We start from the raw sequence: 24,013 nt of genomic DNA, 5'->3' as shown, positions 1-24,013 counted from the left end.
TTACCTATGTGCAGCAGCAACACTGGGCACCAACGGGTTCTTAATGTAGCAGAAGGAAGTAGCACAAAATGATTTGGTAAATTCATCAGTTCATTCAAACTGAAATAGGCAGTCAACTTTCTGTTTTCACATATCAAGATGGTTCTAATAATACTTGTCTAATGTTTTTTCTTGAGGTACTTTTTTCTTTATCTTTTGCAGTAAGGCTGATGACTTCTCTGGCAGCACATCCAGATTGCCCATGTGTTGGATGGTAGTGGGTGATTCTTGTTTGGTTCTGTTGACGGTATTTTATTTTACACAAGGTAGATGAGTTCTCTATCAAAAAAAAAGAAACTCAAATCAAAGGCCATCTCCATTCTGTCTAGATATTTCAGACTGGATAATTCCATTTTCTTTATCTTCTGTATAAGTTTTATATGATTTGCTGTCAGAGCAATGCACAAGAATAAAACCAAGAGATTCAGTGTACTTAGATCAGAACTACACACTTCTCTCTTGCACACTGCCTTCATAATATGGACCAAATTGTGGAATGAGCACAAAAGAGCTCTGTATTACTTAAAATGTTTCTTGGCTTACAGAAAGAACAATATAAAATAGTATTTAGTCAATGTGGACATCAGTGTTTAGCAATTGTAGTGTTTACTTTGCCAAAACACACGTGGTTGTTTTTGTTGTTGTTGCTTTATATATATAAATAATCTGTGTAACAAAGAATCAAAAAAGAACACTGAAGACCAATGCAAATGAGAGGAGGTAATCTTGTTATTTAACAACATTTGAAAAAAAAAAAAAACAACACAGCAACAACCACCTGAGTATTACTGTATTTTACTGTCAGCATTTTTTGGTAAGTGTTAAAATATTAAGAGAGGTAAATTGCACGTAGAGAATCCCAGAGCTGAGTAAACATTAGTAATCACTGCTGTTCTACCTGCTTTACAGCAAAGTTGTGATTAAGCTGAGAAATCTCAAAGGCAGAGAGAATAAAATTTAAGGCTTTAAATATTTACATTATTTTTCTAATATACCATGATATCACAAAGAATACGAAGGAGTCATCCTGCTAATTGACCTTTGCAAAATTACCCTTTTACTTGAAAAGCTACTTGAAGCAGATCAGTTATTATTTTGATTACTCTATTTCTTTCATGTTAGTGATTATAATGGCACCTGGGAAAATCTGCTTGAAAACTTTACTTCATTCTTTGTTCTACTGCAGCATACGTTAGTCCTCTGAACAACGTTAATAAGCAATACTGACTTCTTTGGAGAGAGATTACAGTTTTTGATTATATGAGAGACTAATGTGAGCCAGCAGAGGAGGGAAAAGCATTCACAAGCTTACTCAAGTTATTAGTGCAAAGGGAAAGGGGAGCAGGTGGCAAGTGAGATGGCCATCTAGATATTAGCAAGCTGACAGGTATCCAAGTGATTCTGTGCTACAGCCTCTCATTTTGATCTCCAAATAGTTTTTATTAACATTTAATTATGAGGTTTTCACTTGTGACTTGTGTTCGAAGATGTTCTTCCAATCTCATTAAAAATATACTTTGCAAAAAATGCTTTTTTTTTTTTCTGTTCTGGTTCTTTGATTTTGTCGCTGGATGTTCATAGAGACTTCTTTGGCTTGCATTCCATATAAATCTAATTTTATTTGGGAGCCAGGACTTTTTCGGCACTGCTCCTGTGAAACTTAGATACAACGATTTGAAAATAGGTCCAGACCAAAACAGATCAAGGAGACACACATGACTGATTCGGCGGAGCATACTCACAGACAAGACGGATGTCTCTGCACAGCAAACAATTCTCTAGGGTAGGGAGAGCACTCTCAAATCCAGTCACCCCAGAATAAACTCTAAGTTAGACACAGTCTAAATGTGCCTTCCAGCACAGGCTTCCACTGCTGAATAGATGAGAGCCCCAAGCCAAGCTGCGGATCCAGCCATGCTGCTGCTTTTATATCTCTTTTCAGCCTTCTAGCAAACATTTTAAATCATTAAAGCAGTGTTGGGGTGCACTCTGCAAGGGGATGGGAGAGCAAGGAGGTAGGGGAAGCCTTGTTAGAATGATTCTGTGTATGTGTTTCATTGAGATTTGCAACTCATTTTATTAATTTTCCACCGGTGTTAGTAAGTGATATTTCACTTGCCAGAGAGTTGGAAGAAACTGGGAGTCCTGGAAGACTCTGCTGGATGTTTGCTGCTGGAATCCTGGTGTTTTTCTTCTTTCTTTTAAGAGTCATCTAATCAAAGACCAGAAACTCTGATGACCCTCTTATCATGTATAAAGGACAGTAAATGCTTTGAATACTCTGTGAAAATTATATGGGTTTTATAAGTGCTTAAAGCTTGTTCAAATATCTTCAATTGGAACGAAAGCATATTCTTTTGTTATAATTAACAACATTATTGTTTTTAAAGCAGTTTACTAATTAAAGTAATAAAATTAAGTTTCAATTTTTCTCTTAAAATATCTTTGGGGATAAATATTCTGAATTTAATATTATTACTTTGTTCTAAAATATCTTCAGAAAGGTTGGCTATTGGACACTAAAAACCCACAAGGACAGAAGCTTTTCAAGTCTACTAACTTTTATTAAAAAAAAAAAAAAAGAGTTCCTTGTAAGTAAGATTTCCCATGTAATTATTTGTCAGGGCAATAACATGAATTAAAATTGATATTTATTAGAAAGACTTTTTTTTTTTTTTTTTTTTTTTTTCCCCTATGCACCTTTACTGGTGCCGTTGTTTTCCAGGAAATATTTCATGAAGTAAAGATGGAATGTGCATTGATGGTAAGAAGTTTTAGGTCTGGATTTGGCTCTCAGTGCTTTCATTGTAATCTACCTCAGATTTTTTTATACATTACTGTTACTGGGGGGCATGCAGTGCCCAAAGCAGATTTCAGTGATGGTGTGTACTGGAAGTAGGCAGCCAAAGGATGCAGTGTCAACTGCCTGGGTATCCCTTCTTTGCCATTTGCAACGTAGAGCAATTCTTACACAGGAATCCATGCAATTTCCTTGTATCATTCCTTTCCCCTCCCCTCCCCCCGCCTTTGTGTTTCTGGCACATATACGTCCACAGGTGTTATTAAGTGTAGGGTAGCATGTGGTGTCCATGCTTCAGTGCTATCACAGAGGAAGGACTTCCTACAGGAAAAAAATGATCACTTTCAGTATTTTGCAGGCTGCCCATCTAAGCCCATCATTGCCTGGCATCTACACACTAAGGGCAAGGATCCAGCGAACTTGTGAGTGGGCACCATGCCATTTGAACAGATGGGCATGGAAGTAGGCAGCCAGTAGACCATGTATGTGCATCAACTGTGGGTGTTGAGGGCAAGATTCCCAGTGGAGAATGTCCAAACAGCTGTCTGGCCTGAGCCAACATGCCTACGACCAAGCAAAAGTGCCATCCCTAAATCCTGCTGAGTTGGATTAACCTTCAAAAATAAAAATTGCTTCTGCAGTAGCATAAGGTGAGTTTTTGACTTGTTTAAATCCGAGAGAAAGATTTAGGTAAACAGGATAAAGATGTGCACTAGAGTCTAGTAGAGAGGACTGTGCATTTGTTTAGGAATATTAACAGTATTTTATACAATGGCATTTATAGGGAATATAGCAGCTAATGATTTACAGGAATGTGACATCAATGCTAATTATGCTCTTTCTATTAAGACAGTCCTTTCAGGAGAGGCTGAGCTTTTTAGTGCATTTTGATTGTAATACACATGCCGAGTGTGATTTTCTAAATGCAATTCTTCTGGATGTTTTTGCACAGTTGAGTCAGTAAGTTTTAATGATTTTTTTTCTTGCCCCTCTGTCCTGGGAATACTATTCTGGGGTGCAGTTTCAGGCCAGAGCTGTTGACACAGTTGCTGTTTCCACATTTGCTGTGTTTATTTCCCTAGGATCTAGAGGGGCTGTGAAAAGATAATTTACCATTTTTCTCTGACTGTATTAATGCTGATATTTACCTTTTATAGACATCCTCAAAGAACATATTTTTGAAGATATAAATGTCAAAGGCAAAAAAACTGAAATACTTATGTCAATTTGCATTTCTGTTCCTGCTGTTTTTACTCCTTATTTATTCTATCGTTGGTGCACTTCTCATCTGTAATTTTATCAAAGCATGTGCAGTAGTAAAGGTTAATATATTCTGATAATATGGTAAACCAAAAGCAAGAACTATACTATCTATAGGAAACTTATCAACATATTTTATAGTATACATTTTAGTGTATAGCTAGATGAATAGTGTCACAGTGTGAATGGTGTTGTATTTGTTACATACTGCAGGCTGTAACATAGAAAAGGGTTGTGTAAAAAAGCTTTGCTTTAACTGTTCTTTTCTTGAATCAGTAAGTATTGCATTTAATACAATTAGAGCGTATTGAAAATTTGATACCAGGTTCCAGTCTGATTTCCAGTTGGAAAATCTTAGGATTAGATACTCTTCAGCTGTTGGTACCTTTGCAATGCTTTGATCCCGAGGTACATGAATCTGAGCAATCCACGGTCAAGTTTAGAGCAGCCTTAGAATTTCTTTGACTTATATGGATGGTAAAAACCTTTCGTGGCTGTATGCTCTTCCAGATATGATTTTGGCAGATCTCCTACTCCTGAAAAAGCTATAAATGAAGCCAATGACATCAGCTGAGACACCCTCAAAGCAAGGATCAATTGGACAAAATTCAAAGTCCATATGAGTAGCTAGAGAGGAACAAAAGGACTCCCACTTAGGGAAAATCTGCTCCTGGGATTCACCAAGCCATAATGGAGAAAATTACCTACTGCCTCTTGTAGGCTTATTCTTAGAGTTTAAATATTAGCCCAAATTGGATAATCCAAATTTGGATTATCCCCCCAAAAATTTTGGGAAAGAAGATGACATAGCTTTATAATCAAAATCATGATTATTTATTCTCTGACCATACGGTTCATCCCAACACCGGCTGACATTCAAACTGCTAACTGAATAATGAATTTTCTCTTATGTCATGAATGAAGCATGTGAATAAATTGAGGTGTTTCCATGGGAAAAGCACCATGACACTTATGTACAGCAACTTTGGAAGCCAGAGAGCATGCCCAAGTGATTAAATTGCCTTAATATAAAATACCAGCCTTCACAGGCTACAATACGAAGGAGGGCCCTCTCACTGTGGGAAAGGTCTATAGGATTCTGATTTATAAGAGAGCAAGAGGTCAAGGGAAGCAAAGCCATTATCATTATTTTCATGGACTCTGGAGATCTGAACTGAATATAGAGGGCAGTGTGCTCAAAGGGAGCCATGCAGAAGGAATGCAACACAATCCTGTGTTTTCTTTTTTTTCCCCCACTGGCTTCATTCTACGGATTCTACTAAGAGCATGTTGTATGTAACAAACTCAAGCCTAGAAGGGCTGTGAAGTGGTTTTCTTATTAAACAATGCATAGAGAGATTATCTATTCTGTAGCTGGTACACAAAGGCTCTATCCATACAAGTTCCAGTTCACCTGAATTGTATTGAATTTCAGAGGCCTGGGGGTGGGGAGGGAGAGCAAAAAGTGAAGAAGTGCTGGTGGGGACAGGTCTAAAACTGCACATCTCTCCATGAAAGCCTCAGGAAAACAAACAAACAAACAAACAAACAAAACAACAAAACCAACTGTGTGCTAGCATTGAGTTATGTTGCTTTATAGTCAATGTTACTTCTTTTCCTCTACACAAATCTCTTTGGACAAGCAAGGAGAAAATCTCCTATTATCGCTATAATGTCAGCCTTTGGAAGACAGTGGTAGGAGGGCTCCAGAGCAAGCCAGGAGGAATACAGCTATGGGCAAAGAGCAGCAGGGACATGGGAAGATTTCCCCAGGGCTGAACAGGCTCCAATGCACTGAGAACATCTGTATCAGAGGTCAGGTGTGAAGGGGATTGCTCTTTACTTCTTGAGGATGGATCGAAAACCCTTGCCTGCTGAGGCGACAAAGAAGCACCTCCAACTAGGAAGCCCCATGGGATTTTCTTACTGCCTTTCACAGTAGAAGAGAAACCTTATCATACCAGAGCTGTTTACAAATAATTTCTGTAGATAATGATAGACTTGCTATAATGGTTGAGAGTGGTTCTTCAAAACAAACTGCTTGAAGCACTGCAGTGAATGAAATGTTACAGGATTTTCCTTTCCTTTGCCCAAAGTGGAGGTGTCTTTCAAGAGACTGAGCTATTAAGAAATACTACAATAGGTTTTTGTTAAGTTCCTCTATCTAAACAATTATGAGCTGTCACTGCCATATCGGAGTGACAGGGAATGAAATGACCACAGACATCACTAAATCAGGTATCACCCCTCCTTCTCTGTTGAGGGAATGGTTTTCACAAAAGTTTATGCGACTAGTTTGTGCTTTTATTGCAAACTTTAATGCTACCACCAGTAAGTTCGATCCCATAAAGAATTGAGTGTGCTGGCCCTCATCCAGAAAACCACTTAAGTGTGTTGCAGAGTACTTTGCTGGATCAAGTCCAGAGCTGAGCAACATGCAGGAGCAAGCTCTCGACAGCAGGGGTTTCTCTCTTTTTGGGTATTTATGAAGGAGTCTCCGTGTTAGTTGACTGCAGTGTGAGTAGGATGAAAATAAACAACAGTTAGACTCCTAAGAAGAAAGGTCAAAGTATAAACAAAGACGTAATTTTTGGGTAGGATGCTAAGAAAAACCTCCATGAGAACGTTCTCCTTGGTGGAGCAGTACAGTGGCTGGTGGAGAAAATAGCAGGTTGATGTCATCATAGGGTTTTTCATCGGAAGCAGAGCTCTTCTGCACTAGTTGTACTTTGTTTGAGCAAGCTATGGTTTTCTCAGTCTGCTGACAGGAGGATTTGTGTGTAAATAATCTATGGTTGTTAATTTATTCAATAATGTTGGAAACCACCTATGAAGGTCTTAGAATTTTCTTAATTACTTAAGGATAAGAGTGAATTCAGGTTGATGTTTCAGGAAATAATTCACCATCTGTAGACTGCATTAAAGCATTCTGTCTGGACCTTTTGAGAGATGCCGGTCAATTTTATTACGTTTGGGTGAAATCAGACATAAATATGCTGCTTCTCACTGACCTGGATGAATTAGGTCAGAAATATGGTTATAACAAGAAAAAAAAAATCCAAATCAGTCCTTCAGGATTTTTTTTAAGCCAAAACCACACTGTATGAAGGGACTAGCAATGAAATAGTGGTGATGAATTCCCACAGAAAGAGGGAGAAATTAAAGAACAAATAGGTACATGAAAAGAAATGGAATTAGACATCAGGTTATGGTATGTTATTTCATTAATGTTAAAGTAGCAGTTGTCAGATGGTTGTCCCTTCACACCAGGATACCAGGCATATGTAATGGAGGCTTTGCCATTCTAGAAAGTACAATGATGGATTAATGTTTAGATGCTGGAATAACTCTGGTAGGAGATGGATACCCTTTAGCAAAGGGGAAGGGAGGGCTGCTGAGGCTGAATTTAACAAAACCAGACTTGCCCACAGACTTGCAAGCGCTCGCAGAGTGGATTTTTAATGCTGCAGGTGACATTGTTGCTGACTGAAGAATGTTCATCAAATCAGAAAACTGCTGATAAGCTGACTTTCCCAAAAAGGGATCTCACGAACTTCTCCTGTATATCTCTGCCTTTCATCATATCCTGGAAGGTGAGGTAGAGGACTTGTGACAGACGTTATTTAGATTTTGCTTCAGTTTCTTAGGGTAATTGAATGGAGCTACAGAGAAAAAAATATCTCAAAATATCTAAGTTATGGTCTCCCTATTAAAAAACTGCAGGAAAGACTGAAATCAAGCAAGTGCTTTCCTTTGAATGTTTGGGTGACTCACAAGTATATAATTGAGAATTGTTACTTCTCATTTAGACTTTTGATTTTGCTAAAGGGAAAACTGATGAATTTTGAAGAAATGTGAGTGTATTCACCTAACTGTCAATCAGATGCTCTTACTGAGAATGTTTTAACAGTGGATTGAATATTATCATAAAGGAAGTGATGCAGTTAACTCATTTGGTAGGGTCTGTGATATGTATTTGAGTGAATTGATAGAAGTCCTTCTGGAATTTAATGAAATCTAACTTATTAAAGAATGTTATTGTTGAGTTCAAGATGCTTTGATTCAGTTTTTCAGAAGGTCCATTCCTAAACTAAAATGCTGGTAGAAAATTCACATTTCCATTAACTCCACTTTTCAGCCAAATATTTTAGGTAGATTTTTCCAGAAGAGCTTGAACTTGGCTTACATAACTGTAAGGATTTTGATTGCTTCATTTGGGAGATCCAGGACTTTGTTGCATCAGATTGCATTGCTCACTGCTGGGCAACAGTGAAGTTTCATTTTTGTCCTGTAAGGGAAACATTTGCAATTTAAGCAAAATTGCAGAAGTATCATATTAGATGATCAAGTCTATTCTTTCTCACTGCACATATGCAGTTTTCCTTATCATTTCTGCTTTGCAGATAGCGAAGAAGTTGACACATAATGTCATCTGCACCCAGAATTAAATCTTTTATTCAATCCTTTTATATCTCCTCAAAATTTTTTATTTCTTTTAATGAAAGTACATTGAATAACTAGCTAGCACTACTTAAAGTACATTTTACAATCTCTTTCCATCATTTGATTGAGGATGGATTTGATGCCTCCGGTATTATTTCTAGCATGTATCAAATGCGAGCATTTCTTTCATTGTAATGCTCTGATCACCGAGTCTAAGACCAGACCAAAAGCTCTGATCGGTGCTGTGCACTTCACAAAGTTGCATATAGGGCCCCCAAAAGACATGTGTGATTCCTGGAGATAACAAGTGAATGTTAAAATAAGTGCTGTGGAGTAGTAATGTGTCTTGTTACTTAATTTGGATGAGTGAAGCATATATTTTGGAAAGCATCATGGGGCAGTACGCTGTGCTGTAAGTTAAAGAATAATTAGAGTGGGGATCTGGGTAAAAAATGCTTTCTATGATCTAGACCTGAATACTTTAGTTATATGTCTTGTGCACTATAGGACTTTGAGATGCTGGATAGTAAGGATAAAGAAAAAGATAAATTGAATTAATTTATTTTGAATTTATAGACATGTCTCTGCTTGCATTAATATTAAGTTCCACCCAAAATCTAAATAGAAAGACTGTAATCTTAGAAGTTCTCTCAATAGCATCAGCAAATCATTCTTGTTTACCCTACATGCTAATAAAACAGGAACATGACACTCCTGAAAACAAGATTGCAAAATACAGAAAATGTGGTCTGACATTTTTTTTCTCCCCAAAGGAGGGACTGCCACTAACTAAAGTATTTCTTATGAAAGCTCGATTGCTTAAGATGCAGAATATTAAGAGAGAAAAACACTTTAGGACACAGCCATGTCACCAGCTGTTACTCACCCTTAATGAAATTGTTAAGTGATATTCTTCATAAATAGGTCAGAGAAACTTTTGAATTGTGAAGAATGTTTTATCTCTTTCTTTGAAATGTTTGTATTAAATTTAGAACTGGTAATTCATTAAGCTCATTAGCTCTGACTAGAAGAGTGGAGCAATATCTAGGATATAGATTTCAAGGCTTAAATATGTTAGCGCTTACAAATAAACATGAAAGCAGTATGTGGAGAAAAAATATGGGATCATAATATGTTTAACTGCTTTTTGAGCGTGGCCCTCTGGATTAATTAAGAACATTTTCTATATTCAGACACTTAAATATAAACAGAATATATTATGACTTTCAGCTAACTCCGCTTCAATAGAGAAAAAGAGAATGCATTATGATGAATACAGTGGAAACTAGTTGAAATTATTTTGTCATTCGCTTTTTGATATCTGTTAAAAGATGAGAAAATCGCTGTATTTTACAGGATCCAAACTATATTATTTTTGAGTAATACCAAATTTAAGCAGTAAAAGTTTTGAAAAAATGTATACATATCTTTTGGTGACCTATTCTTTGTCATAGATTTGTAAAATTCCTCCTGTTCTTTTCAATGGAAACCCTTGATTTGTGATCCAATTTTTATTTAGTCTTAACAATGTCTGGTATAATGTAATCTGATTTTGCAGAGTTAAATCACAGTCATCTTCTGGAGAAGAAGGAACTGGAGGAAATCAAGGACTCAGCCCTCAGGAACAATTGTAGAATCAGAGTCCAATATTGCTGCAGCCTTCTAGACATGGAAAGTTAGAAATAGCCTTTAGAGCAGTTAAAACATAAGACATATTCCATATGCATTCCCAAATATGTTTTAATTTCTTCAGAGACTTGCTTTGTAGCAAGAGGTTCCAATTAGCACCTTTCCCTTTCCTGTAAAATGGGCGTAAGATCACCCAACCAGAAGATTCTTGATGGAAGAGTCTCAGTTTCAAACAATTGTTATCAATTGGTCAAGTTTTAGCTTACTTTTCCAATGTCACATCATAAAAAAGCACATTCATGATAAGGATCTTTAGAATTTAGTAGCTGTGCCTTTCTAATATTCAGGAAGGTTACCAAATACTGGGGAAAAACAGTTTTCACAGAAAAGCTGTACTAAAAGAAGCCAGGTTTCCAAAACTACATCTAGTACCTGGATGTACGTGCCTGGTAATTGTATTTGTCGGTCCATCTTCATCTCCATATTTTTGAATTTTCTTTGGAATTAAATCCTTTTTTTCGTTTTTAGATAAATCGTCACAGAAGAAATCATTCCCAACATAACTTAACACTTGCAGACATCATTAGTACACCTGACCACACGGTAAGAAATTGCTTTACAGAACTGATAAATCATTCTTGCTCTTTAGAAGCTTACAATGTAAATATTGCACGTTTTACTAAAGAATAAATACACGAGGTTTTGGATGCCTCAAGATGTTAAGGGATTTAAAGGACTTTGATTAATCAATAAAAAGAATAATATTCAAAGATACAAAGCAGTTTGTATGGCTTGACTTTGTTGTTAACTCAGTCATACTAGACTATTTCATCAGTAGTAATACTCTGGATAAAGGAATGTAACCATGTCTTTGTCCACACAAATGTTTTTCATTCTAATATTAATTTTTCTAAATGAAACTGAGCACTACATTTACCATAATTTTCATGAAACTAAAAGAATCTAGGGGGAATGAAAAGGGTAGAGAATTATTTTTTTTCTTTTTTAAACTGAAAATATAATGAATATTGAAATACAGATTAATTAAAATTAAAAATGATGCTTTTATGTATATGGACTTTTAAATATTAGGTAGGTTCAGAAACTTGTCATTCTTATAAATAAGAAAATCATGGAACCTATATATGTGACCTAGAGGTAACTACTGTTTCTTACACTGTTCCTAATGTTTGTTCATTAGATAGAAACTCAAATATTTATACGTACAAATTTTCATCTTCTTTTTTTCCTAAATAACAAATTAAAAAGAAACAACAACAAAGAACAGAAGTATTCGATGTTTTTCTATGTTAATTCTTTCAGGGCATTTTGGGTTATATTCTCAACCTTCCATATGTCAAAAAGGTGCAGAAGGGGCAACATCTTAACAAGAAATGATGATATTTATTGAGACAGGAAAAAAAACAGAGCATATCATTAAGATATATTTGGTATTCTTTTTAATCTAATGTCATCCATTTACAATAGAATCCTGAGCCATCATGGAAGTATTTCCTTCTAAATCTGTACATGGAAAAAGGGATATTAACAGATGTTAGACAAGGAAAATACAGCTCCCTGAACAGAGATTATATAAATATTGGGGTCATCCTTGAAATCATTTATTTGTCTTGGTGATAAAGTCGTTATGTAATTCTGCAAATACACTGTATGCTAATTACAGAGAACACTGTACACATTATTGAATAATGAAAGCTGTGCTTATTTTCTTACAGACAGCACCTGTACTAATTTAATTAAACCAACATATATATATGCCTTTTTTAACATAGAGGTGTCTCATGTATAGCTTGTATTTAACTGTTTAGTTTTGAGATGTTTGATTTTTAAAGGGTGGATATGAACTACAGGACTTAAATTGGGGTATTTTATCTGCCCCACATTTGCTAGTAGATTTGATATTCTAGCTCAAGACTGCTACATGGAAAAAATGATTGAGCACCAATATTTTCACCTGGAAACATATCCAATTTTTAACTTTCCAAAATGTAGGAACAGAGGTGATTCAAATCCAGTCTTGAAAATCACATTTGCCTTTAGTTTTAGATTGCTTAAAATAACAGTCTGAAAGAGTGTTGGTAAACTTTTAAAGGATGAAATTTTGGGTCTGATTCAGAGAAGCAATCAACAGCTTGAATGGTTAGCCAATGCTCCTCCCAATTTCTGTTTCCAGATGGATAGAAATATTAAAAGAATAACCTTTCTCATATGTTATTTGGCGTCTCTGGCCCTGGCCAAGCACCAGAAGATTTATGCTACAAAAAATGAACAGTTAGGAGGGGAAGACATTTTTTCCAAAGATGTAAAATAAGTGTATTAAAAAAGAAAAAAAAGAAAAAGAAAAAAAATGTATATGGACCTGGGGTTAAGTCTTATTTTACTTCTAATAATACCCCCATCCATCACTAGATAAATAGTGATATGACTCTGCAGAATAATCCTCATAACTTTCTCTCTGGATTTTCTATGGCAATGATATGCATGACAGGAATTTGCATGAGATAAGTACAAATTAGAGAAAATTCACACACTAATACCCATGTACCTATGTACACATTTGAGAATATCACCTAGATCATTGTCCACAGACCTTTTCATTGGTGCTAACATATATGTACATGGTATATATTTGATTACATTCTATATACAAGCAACAGACAAAATCTATGGTGATAATCAAATGTATGTTAATAGCATGATTGATACTCTGTGCAATTAAAATAAAAGGTACACTTGATTTAAAAACTCTTATGTTGCAGGTCAAAGCATTTTTTATTGCCACTTAACAGCTTTGCAGATGGAAAAAAATCTACTGAAATTGGTACAAAATCATCTCATGATGAAATTTCCTATAAGACCATGCAGAGTTACTAATACTGCAGATAGGCACTGACTCAGCAGTGTTTGAAAGTGAAAGCAGGCTCACTCTGAATTACTGTTTTACTTCTGGAAACTCTGAGGTGTCCCTGTGTTCTCTTTTTCCATTACTGACATAGTCAGGGCATCCTAAACTAATGAGATAGCAACTCAGCGGGTTTAGTTGAGTAATTTTCTTTTTTCTTTTAGTTTTTCTTAATACAAACTTACACAGTCCTCTGAAACATCCCAAAGCCTATATCATGGCTTCATAAGGATTGTTTCAGTAGATTGTACAGAAAGTATGACCAAGTGCCTCTTATTTTTGCTGTTTTAGAATGTGTGTAGAGCTATGGAGGACCGCAAATTGAAAGGGAGAAATAAAAATGAAAAACAAGTGTAGGATTCACTTCTAGTATTCCAAAACTCAAATGCAACAGAGATCCTGTGCAATCTGGTGCTGCAGCTTCGTGTCTATCCAACATTTTGTAGCCTGTTTGGACACAAAGAAAGGGGTCAAATTTCAGAAACTGTGGGGTAGAAATGCTGACTCATAGTTTGAACCATTGATTGAACACCTGGTGGGAAGGCAGGGCCAACCCAGCAGAACTCAGGTGCAAGCAATGTACCTGAGTGATTGGAAGGGGTGGAACAAGGATCTACCCCAGACCTCATTTAAGGGTTGGCAGTGGGGATAAGGGGATCTTGTTGGAGATCTCTGTGTGCCTTAAGCCTGCTGAAGGTAAGTGCCTTCTTTTCTTTATTTCTCTACCTATTGCTGTTGCATTTGGGTATATCCTTGCTTGCTGTAGACTGAAATCTTGCTGTCATTGTTATGCTTTTCATCATGTTACAAACCAAGTAGCAAAGCGGGGGTTCTATGCAGGTGATATCAGATTGCTTGTGTCCCATACTGTTTTGTGTAGGTGTTAGCTAAGGGCTTTGCCTTCTTGGATGTGTTTTGGAAAAATGCACATCACAGCTGTGACTTCCTCTGTTTATAATTGCAGTTTCAGATTTTATGTTGAAAATTGACCGACTGCTCGATTTGGTTTTCTGCTATAGCATGAGATTGTTTAGTTCAGCTAGGAACTTGAAGGTAGTTTTCCCTGCACATAGTCGCACACACTCCAGTGAAGTGTGACCTTTTAAAGACTGTGAGGGTGAGAACTTCAATGCTATAGTTCATCCAGAAGGCAGCACTGTATAAAAGCACAATGTCTTCCAGCATCTTCAGTGAGCTCTCTTTCTGTACTAACTCAGAGCAAAATGTGGCACGTATGGAGATAATGGGATTTTTCCTGTTGTACCCATATTTGGCATTGCTCTGATATTGGTTGTCCCTAAACAGAAATCTCTTTTGACTATAAGAATCAAGAGTTATTTACAGAATAGCTTCATAATAATAGCTTTTAAGGAAACATGAACTCCTACAACTCAATATATTAAATGTCATAATTTACTTACAGTATACTTTAAATATTTCTTTTAACTTATAATCAGAAATTTCACATGCATTAATATAAGTTTCTGCTAACTCAACCAATGAAGTATTATCATGAGCTTTTCTTCCAGATTAATTCTGTGTACTAATTGACTTTGCAAGTTGCTTGTGTATTTTCAAAAGAACTGACTGTAACAGAAAAATAAGTGACTGAAGTGGGAATTAATGATAAAATGTCCCCCTACTAGATCAGTTAGATGTGTACTCTTATGTGTGTACTAACTAAATGGATATGTTAACCTGAATGAATGATATGGTTTTGATCTGTTTTTCTTTTCCTTTCTTGTAGGTGGTGGAGAAAGAAGGATATCTTCTAAAAGCTAAAATAGCAGACGGTGGCAAGAAATTAAGGTATTATATGTAAATGTTACAGAACTTATCGGTTGTAAACACATATCCACTCTGAATTTTAAGTATATGTAGCTATTATTGTGGCTTATAGCCAAAATGACTTTATTTCAGCATTAACCCAATGTGTGATCAGCTCTTTTGGAGTGTTACAGTCTCAGAATGCAAGTACTAACATCTAGCAGGCTGATTACATGTGATGAGCATGTGTTATATGTGATATGCATATTAAAGGCAACCTTAAGACACCACACAAACTAATATCTCTCCAAGTAAGAAAACTGTAGGTGCTCTGTGTGTGCTTCAGGAGTCAAGGATGGGATGTAGAATGTGAGGATGCCTAGGCAAGACTATCAATGGCAGTCAGCATTTATTTGCTTAACGCTATTTCTGCTAAAAATGATATGAATGTTAGCTATTGATAAAAGTATTTGCTATCATTTGTTGTATCTAAACGTCCAGAAGGTGGTAGTGGTGATGTGATCAGTGTCTTGTATGTTACTAATGATCATTAGAGATTAATATGAAATATTATATTTTCTGCCTGGAGAAATGAGTTAATGTACGTAGAGTGATAATCTGTAAAGATCCTGGGATTTTATTTATTTATTTTAAATAAGTCTGGATGTCACTGTGTCCATCCAGCTTTTTACTTCAAACTAGAATGCTGTCTACCTGTGGTCAAACCTTCTATTACTGGGTGCTCTGCAGGTGGTAACACATGAGAGACTGGTGGCACTTGCAGTATGGGAAAAGGCACCAAAACCAGTAATACTTCATACCACACCTGGGCCAAAGCTTCTGCAGGATGTGTATAGGATGGCATGGTCTGCCAATAAGGCCAGACCAGAAAAGAGTGTTAACTTCCCAGTGAGAACTGATGCCTATAGGAACCCTTAGCACAATACATCCCCATGGCTTGGCATTGCACATCAGTTTGCCATTGGCACGGGGAAGAGGCAACCTAGCATGGCCGCTGTTTTAAACAGTACAGAATAATCTCGTATCTTGAAGAAAAAAAAAAAAAGTCTTAGAAATTGAAAGCAGCACTGAAGCTATAATGTGCTGCCATCAGGTGTTCGTTTGACAGAATGCAAATGCAGCGGCAGCTCTCAAATAGGACTCATTTCAGTGCAGGAGTGGTTAGCTTTCAGGAGCTGTCTGTGTTTTAAACTCTAAGGTTAATGTCATGGGTTTAGATGAATTCAAGCAATACGCTTGTTAAATCTAGCTGGATCTTCTCTGTGTACTGATGTTTCTAGGTCTTTATGCAGACAAAGCATGGGTACTAATGATTTATCTACTTTGTCTACGCTTTATCAGATTCTTCCTTTCACTTCCCTAAACTTGTTCATTGACTGGAGGTGACTTATTGAATAATCTTATGTGGTGTGGAAAAAAAAAAAACAAAAACCTACTTTATTGTGAATGTTCAAAAAAAAAACCAAAACCCTACAATATTGTGAATGAAATTTTTCTAAAGAAATTGAAAGTCTTAGGTCACTGCTTATATGGGAACAAATACAGCATCCCCATCTATAAAAAGACTACTAATACACCTTAAGGAATTTGCTTGTTCTTTTTAAATTTGAGTGATAAATGTTTGAAATAGAGAACATATTTATCAGATTGTCCATGTACTTTTTAATTTTAGGTCACAGAAGCAGTGGAGTTTTGATTTTTAAAATGTAATTTTTAAAATGAAATGACTAATATAAAAGGACTAGGGAATTTGAATGTAGAGGAAAAAAAATCATATCATGGTGGATTTCATATGCATTCTCATCACTAATAATTTCACAGAATCACAGAATTGTAGGGATTGGAAGGGATTTCCTATAGTCTCCTGACAAATCATGAAATATCCTTTTCTCTCATGAAATTAAAGCATCCTCCCCTTAAACTTCAGAGTAAAGTTTAGGTAAAACCTCTTATCCTATGATTCTATGATCCAACATTTTTTAAGGGATACTTTGTAAAGGTAAATAGAAGAAGAGCGTTTGCTCCCATAAAGGATATCTGGTGAAGGACCTTTTCCAATGTGGCAATGGGTAATAAGAGAGGTAGGCAATTATGGGAATCAAGTCTGGTCAGTTACAGTATTTGATGCGGGCATGTTTATTTCAGCAGGCTTATCTGGTTGAGGACTTCTAAGTAAAAGACAACAGCCAGAAAAAATCTTGGTCAGTTGTAGTAATTGCTAAGGAAGAAGACAGCATGTGGGGGTGTTGATTCAAGCACAGTATCAGAGTAAGGACCTCTCAGTTGGGAAAACAGAAAGAAGAGAGAAAACAATAAGTAAAATGCTGAGAAACAGACTTGACAAAGCAAAAATCGAGACAGTGACAAGATAGGAACTTTCCAGTCACAAATGGATGGACTTTCAAAACTACAGGTGTCATCTCTGTGAAGATCAGCCTGGATTTTGCAGAAGATAAGATGTGAACTGAGGGACCCCAGCCTGGGAAGGTGTAGAAACTGCAGAGAGATGCAAACTCATAGGGATGTGCGTGGGAGAGAGGTGAAGGAGGGCAAACAATATAAAATGCCTGTCATTTGTAAAAGGAAGCCAGGCTGAGCCCTGAAACGGATCACCGCAGTCTGTCTTATTAACTCTTTATTTATGTATTTCTATTCCCTTCTGTATGAAGGGCTACATGCTAGCTCCTGGTGGGTGTGTGTGCAGGTGAACTGGTCACAGCTACTGGAGTAAGGAGAAGGGCACAAGTTTGCAGGTTCTGGTGCCAGCTCCTGGGGTCCTGGCACCAGCAGCTGGTGGGACCATAGCCCTCTGCATCTGAAAGGATTCTATAGACTTTGTGTTCAGGCTGCTAGCTACTGGCAAACTGGTACGTCAGCTCCTGCTACTGGGGCCAGTGGAAATCCCAGTGCGAGGTGCTGGAGTGAGCTCTCCTAATCCCAGCTGTTGGAGCAGAATGGTGTGTGTCCTGACTATGTCTGCTTTATGTTAGTCCCTCATGTAAGTGCTGCTGGGGCAGATTTTTTTGTCCGTTTTAGTTGGTATCCTATGTGCATCTGTATATTTCTGAGGTACGTGTAAAGCTTTGATGTTGGTTGAGCCTGATGTCAAGCATTTGATGTAAGTTGCGTGCTGAATCTAGGCTGTGTACTAAGGATTTCAATCCCTTAGTAATCCATAATTAGCCAGTATATCCAACCCATAGGAAAGTCTGTTTAAATCAGTACACAGCAGGCTTGGCTGCTTACTTGCAAGACCTTTTATGAGTAGGGAGAGGAAAAAAAAAGAAAGAAATTAAGAACTGAAGCTGTGCTTACCACTAGACAACTTGTACTCATTGCTTTGATGGCGATTGTTAGCTACAGTGCTTGTTTCACAAGGACACTGTAAAAACTAATTAGTTGAGGTTGAAGTGTTCTTAATGCCAATATGCACAGTCCTTAGCTGTGAACAGAACATAGTTCACATTAGCTATGGATACAACTTCATAGTTGTAATAAACTTAGCTGGAAATTTCAAAGTGACTTGCAAACACTGGGGAATAACATATCCTCACAGTCAGGTATTTTTCTTAGTCTCTATATTTATTTTCCCTCGATTAACATAACATTAAGAATGCAGTCCTATTTTCTTCAAATCTTTTCTTCTAATTAATTGAGAATGTTGTTTGTTTGTTTTTCACATTGTTTTTCACCTGTAGGATATATTTTGGGGATGAACTTTTATTGTGCTGGGTGAAATCTTAGCCACACAGAAATGAGCAGAAGTTCTGATAATGTCAGTGCAATGAGGGCTTTGTCTGTAAGACTGGTTATACTCCTCTGTATTACATAGGGAGATAATTAAAAGAGAAACAACCTGTTATTGTGCTTGATGCTCAGTTTGATGCCATACTGAATGCAAGTGAGCTTTGAGGTGCATCTGAAAGGAAGCCAACTCAACGAAGACCGAATGAGCTAAAATGAAAAAATGAATGTGTTTGATATAGTTAGGGATACTTAAATACTGGGAGCTCAAAGAGACTAGAGAAGAAATGATAAGGAGGAAAAATATTTTAACGCTCCTGATGTTAACAGTCAACTTCCTCCTTTTAAGGCACCACAGAATATTGGTGAAACAACCTGCTTGTCACATACATGTTCAAGTCTGTTCTAAAATATTAAGACTTGCAGTTTTTATCCACATAAAGCAAATAGACAAGTGATGAGCATTTTTGTAAATAAGAAATGTTATGACCCCAAAATCAGAGAGTCAAACTTGACTTTCATCTAAAAATAGATTTCTGTCAGGCAAGATGCATTTGTTTATGATAATATGGTGGTTTGAAACATCACGTTATATGTAATAATATAACTTCACTGTGAGTTGATTATTGTATTCTTCTGTGCAGAGAGACACCATTTCCATTATCCATGTGTATTTTGACTTCTTCTCCCAGGCTCCAGCAGTTTGCTGGCATGTTAGGCTGTACTATAACCTCCCAGTGTTTTACAGAAACTTAAATCTCTCTGAAATATCATTCTTCTTTTTTTTTTTTTTTTTTCTGTGGATTTTTTGTTTTGAACAAAGAGAAAGTATTTTGGACCTTTCAGAACAGACCCTTTACTGAGCTCGTGCAGTTGGACTTTTTTTTCTCCTTCTTGATTCTATTTAAAATAGTAGTTATCAGAAGGGCATAAGCTACTGGAACGCTCTTAACATGTGTGAACTTCAAGCATGTGTGAATAATCCCTCTGCTTTCCTGTGGTTGAGGCACCTTGGTGCTAAAAGAAGCAGAGGGGCTTTAAAATGGGAATGAGGGGAAACAAAGCCTTCATGCTTTTCTGTTAGGCCACACTCGAATCACAATTATGATGGTACAATTTCATCAAGACGAGCAGTAGATTGAGTTCAGATCACTTTTCCTTTCTGAAATGAAATATTTAAAAGCCATGTCTACAGATGGAACAATTCTTACACCCTGCTTGAGTGTCTCGCTAATAATTTTTATTATTATATTTTTAAGGAAAAACTGGTCCACATCTTGGATTGTTCTTACTTCACGGAAAATGGAATTCTACAAAGAATCCAAACAGCCAGCGCTGGCCAATCTGGTAGGCAATCAGCCATTCAATTACACTCAGCTTCTTTGCAACTGTTACTTCAGTATTAAAGACTTTGCTGCTTATATAAGGCACGTTCAGAATGAGCTGGCAACCTTCAAAGACCTGAGAGCAGCTGAAGGAAAATGCCTTGATAAACTTTTAATCGGATGTAGAGTATGAGAAGAAATAGGACTTAGCACGTCCTTTATTAAGAGGTGCATTTTGAGAATAATTGCAGAGCGAGACAAATTGTGAGCGACTATCCAGTAATGTGAAGGTAACACTTTAAATTAAGGTGTCATTTATAAATGCTTTATTCTTATTTATGAAAATGATCGCTAAATGCAGCTACTTCCTCAAATAATGTGTTATAAAGTATGTTATAAAATGCATTAGTAATAAATGCTTAACAGATGATGCGATGAGAATCTGTTGCGAAGGATATTGTGAGATGTAAATTGTATTAAACCATGTATGTGCATCTTTAATACATGAATTTAAGTTATCTACCATCCTATAAAGTGGCTTATACATTAATAAATAATAATAAATTATTTATAAATGGCACCTTAATACAGGGTGTTACCAAAGCAGAAAATACTGTAAGTTAGCAAAGTGATTTTTTATCGTAGTAGAAATGTGACATCTACCATATCCCGCTAACCTTTCTGAATATTTCTATGACTCCAGCTAATGCAACTAATGCAATTTCTGTAGCCTGTAGTTACTACAAAGTGAAATTTGCAGTACCTTTTTATTGTGCCCCAAGGAAAGACCACTGATCTTAGTCTTTGGATATGTGACAGCTACGTTGCGCAAGCAATAATCGCGTGTATCCCTTCAGTGCTAGTTACTGTGAAGTTTGAGCCTACAAACCTGAACATGGGCAACAAAAGGGGATTTTGGTAAATGTATGACACTGTGGGCAGAAAAGGGACAGGTTTGACAAAGCCCTATTGTGAAAGGCTCTCAAGGCCTGATCAAACCTGTCATATCTTATTGGCGTGATGGGTGGCCACAAAGGTGCTCTCTTTGGCAGGAGTCACGAAGAATAAGCTATTTTTTTTTCTGTGGCAGGTGATAAACCCTCTTTTTTTACTTTTTTTTTAACCTACGTGTTCTTGATCTAAATGTTATCTCCTGCTATGAAATCAGCTTTAAATATTGCCTTTTCATGCTTCACTTTTTTGGAAAGGTGAGGGTTATAGCAAAAATATATTAAAAAAAAAAACAGTGAAATAATAAAAATAAGTAAAGGATAGAATGTGACACTTGTTTGTGTATCTGCTTTTTTGTGCAGGTACATCAGGAAAAATAACTCTTTTCTGAAGCCATGAGAACAGTATAGCATAATTTAATATACTTTTTTCCAAAGTCATGTTTACCTTAAATTAGCTTTTTTTTTTTGAGAGTCTAAAATGCGTCCTTTAAAACAAATCTTAAAATTTACTAGCTGTCTTTTTACTTCTGGATGAGTGTTGCTGTCATAGAATCAATATATTCAGGAAAGTAATTCATGTTATGTTCAAATTGCATTAAACTAACAAACTCCAGAATATGTTCTTCCTCAATGCAGTGCAAGTTAGAAGATATCAAAGGGATCATTTTGAAGAAATGTCTTTCTTTTCCATAAGCATCTAAAAGCGAAGTCTCTAAGATAAAGACACATTCATGAGAAACATTTATGGCCTAGTTACACATAGAAGGAAGGAAGCTTTTGCAGTGTTTTTGGTACTCATCTGAAGGATCTGATTCAATGAGGTTGTGAGCCACTTGGCTCTAATTCATAGAGTGTGGGCCAAAATGAACACAGGGGCTGCTTAGCTCAGCTCTGGATGCACCTTGTGCTTTGTCTGTTCAGTCTTTCAATGCCAACATGGTAAATGCATTCAATTCTATGTTAGATCTGAGCAATAGGGTTGTACTCTCTAAATGAGTTGAAGATGCATTTTCTGTCTATTGCATCTAACTTCTATGCAGTTGGAAATAAGTGAACTAGACAAAACTTGGAAGGAAAAAAACAAACAAGAAACAAAACAAACCAACATTCATCTCTCAACTCAACTTTCTAAGCAGAAATTTCACACTTTTACAAAAACAAAGCTAAGCTAGCATGGTCATTTCACCTGATCAAGCAAATGCAATGTTTATTTCCTTCGTAAACCATTTAACCAGAGATGATTTCCTTTCCACTATCAAAATTATATAAAAAGGCTTCTTTAAAAACCATTTGTCTCCCAGTCTTTTTTTAGTTTGTTTCAGGAAAAAAAGGAACTCAACCATTAATTTGATAAAGTAATAGAAGCAATGCTCATTCATTGTAGTATGAAATGTAACAAAGCATTTTTATTGTTAGCAGGAAAATTGTGACATAAAAAGATTGCTTTGTATTATAAAGATATTAATTTATTAATTATTTGTTGTTAAATATATTATGTGAAAATTTAAAATAAGATAGCATCATTATAAGAGGAAAATCTTCACAATGAAGGCAACAGAAGAGAGGGAAGTAATAGTATATTTTATTCATACCTCTTCTGATGATAGGGTAACATTTAGATGTGACCTAAAATTGTTTATTGAAATCTTTAATAACATTCAAACTTAAACAACCAGTCTTTCTGAGAAGTTTCTGTTGTTCACTTGTGCAATTGTATATGTAAGAACTTTTCTATTGATTTCAATGGAGATGTCTGAGAGTTGTAGCTTTTCAGTGCAGGTGGTAATATCTGATATTATACATAGTAATAAAAATAAAAATGGTCATTAAAGTACGTAGAGGAGAGATCCATAATATGTATACTTGTTTGCTGAAAATGCAGGTTTGCATCCCACATAGCTAAATCACTGTCTTTTCCTCCTGCTTTGACTGTTTGTTTCCATGCTTCAGATACATTCTTATGAGCACTAAAAAAAAAAAGTAACTTATTTTTGGTTTTAAATTAAGGACATTGTGATTGAAACAGATCAGAGCTCCACTCTTTCTAACCCGTGTTAAATTTAATTATCGATTGGCCTCTCTGACCAAGAAAAACTAGACTGTTTATTTCTGGAGATAGTTTATTCAACAGAGGTTATTTTAACCTCAGGTTATTAGCCCATCTGCAAAGTAATTTAGTGAGTGAAAATGCTGCTGAAATCCATATTCATGTTGCGGAAGATTTCATTGCAGCAGACACTTGTATCAATTTACAGCATAACTCCCTCCAACAACACTGATATAACATAATTGCTCTGACTGCAAAACACAAAGCAAGGACATAGAGTGCTCAGGCTTTCACGTTAACCTTAGTTTACTCTCGTGCAATATCTCTGAGGAAAACAGACAGTATGTAACAGGACAACGTTTAGGCCAGAATGAATTTCTAGGCTGCTTTCCTGAGTACTCTATGGATTGAAGCAGTAGTCATTAGTCTCCATTGTGCAGAGCTCCATGGGTGTTGCAGAGGGGCTGGCGTACTCAACCAGAATGCAAGATCTGAATGATTTTGCATGCAGTTTTAATCAGGGGCTTTATATACTGTACCATACTCGTGACTTGTGAGGTGTTCACAGGCACCTCCTATCCTGTTGCGGTCAGAAATGCTGAGTTCTCCAAAAGAGAAGTTTTTAAGTTGTTTGCACACAGCAGAAGTGTGTTCATCTGCTTAAGACCTTGAGGAAAGGGAGATCAATATCCTTGCCCTCTTCTACTGATTACAGAACCAGAGCAGTAAACAAACTCCAGTTTAAAGCAACAAACTGTATGCACTTGAACACACAGGAGTTCAGCTTCTACCACTACTTGCAGTCATAGAAATTAAAGATGGCAAAATCTTCTGGGGTTCACCATTCTGTCCAGCAAAACTTCCACCAATGGATGTGCTTTCTATTGTTTTTCTCACTTCAGTATGTGATGCTGTGGTAGTTTTCCTGAGGGAAGCACTCTACAGCTCCTGTATCCTTCATCATCAAGAAACTATTTCCTGGTTCTTTGTCTATGCTTGAATTGCTTCTTTTCAGGTTATCGTATGCTTCTGAAATTGCTCTGCTTTTTCTGTTGATTAAAT

The 24,013-nt window shown here is 36.4% G+C and overlaps 1 protein-coding gene across 4 annotated transcripts in view; it reads left to right on the top strand.

Annotated features, from left to right (window-relative positions):
- ARHGAP15 (Rho GTPase activating protein 15) overlaps positions 1-24,013 on the top strand; it is a 315,056-nt gene that overhangs the window by 32,553 nt on the left and 258,490 nt on the right. For 3 of the 4 annotated variants that reach the window (XM_090143525.1, XM_031590760.2, XM_031590762.2), the window contains 3 exons: positions 10,700-10,774; positions 14,842-14,903; positions 19,886-19,973. In XM_090143525.1, coding sequence (XP_089999651.1) covers positions 10,700-10,774; positions 14,842-14,903; positions 19,886-19,973 — 225 coding nt within the window. The remainder of the gene's footprint in view (positions 1-10,699; positions 10,775-14,841; positions 14,904-19,885; positions 19,974-24,013) is intronic. The other variant, XM_090143526.1, reaches the window with a different exon arrangement.

This window comes from Phasianus colchicus, chromosome 7 (genome assembly GCF_987193195.1).
Source record: "Phasianus colchicus chromosome 7, bPhaCol1.hap1.1, whole genome shotgun sequence".
Classification (NCBI taxonomy): Eukaryota; Metazoa; Chordata; class Aves; order Galliformes; family Phasianidae; genus Phasianus; species Phasianus colchicus.
Note: the sequence above shows the minus strand (reverse complement) of the source record. Positions and strands in the feature narration are given on the sequence as shown.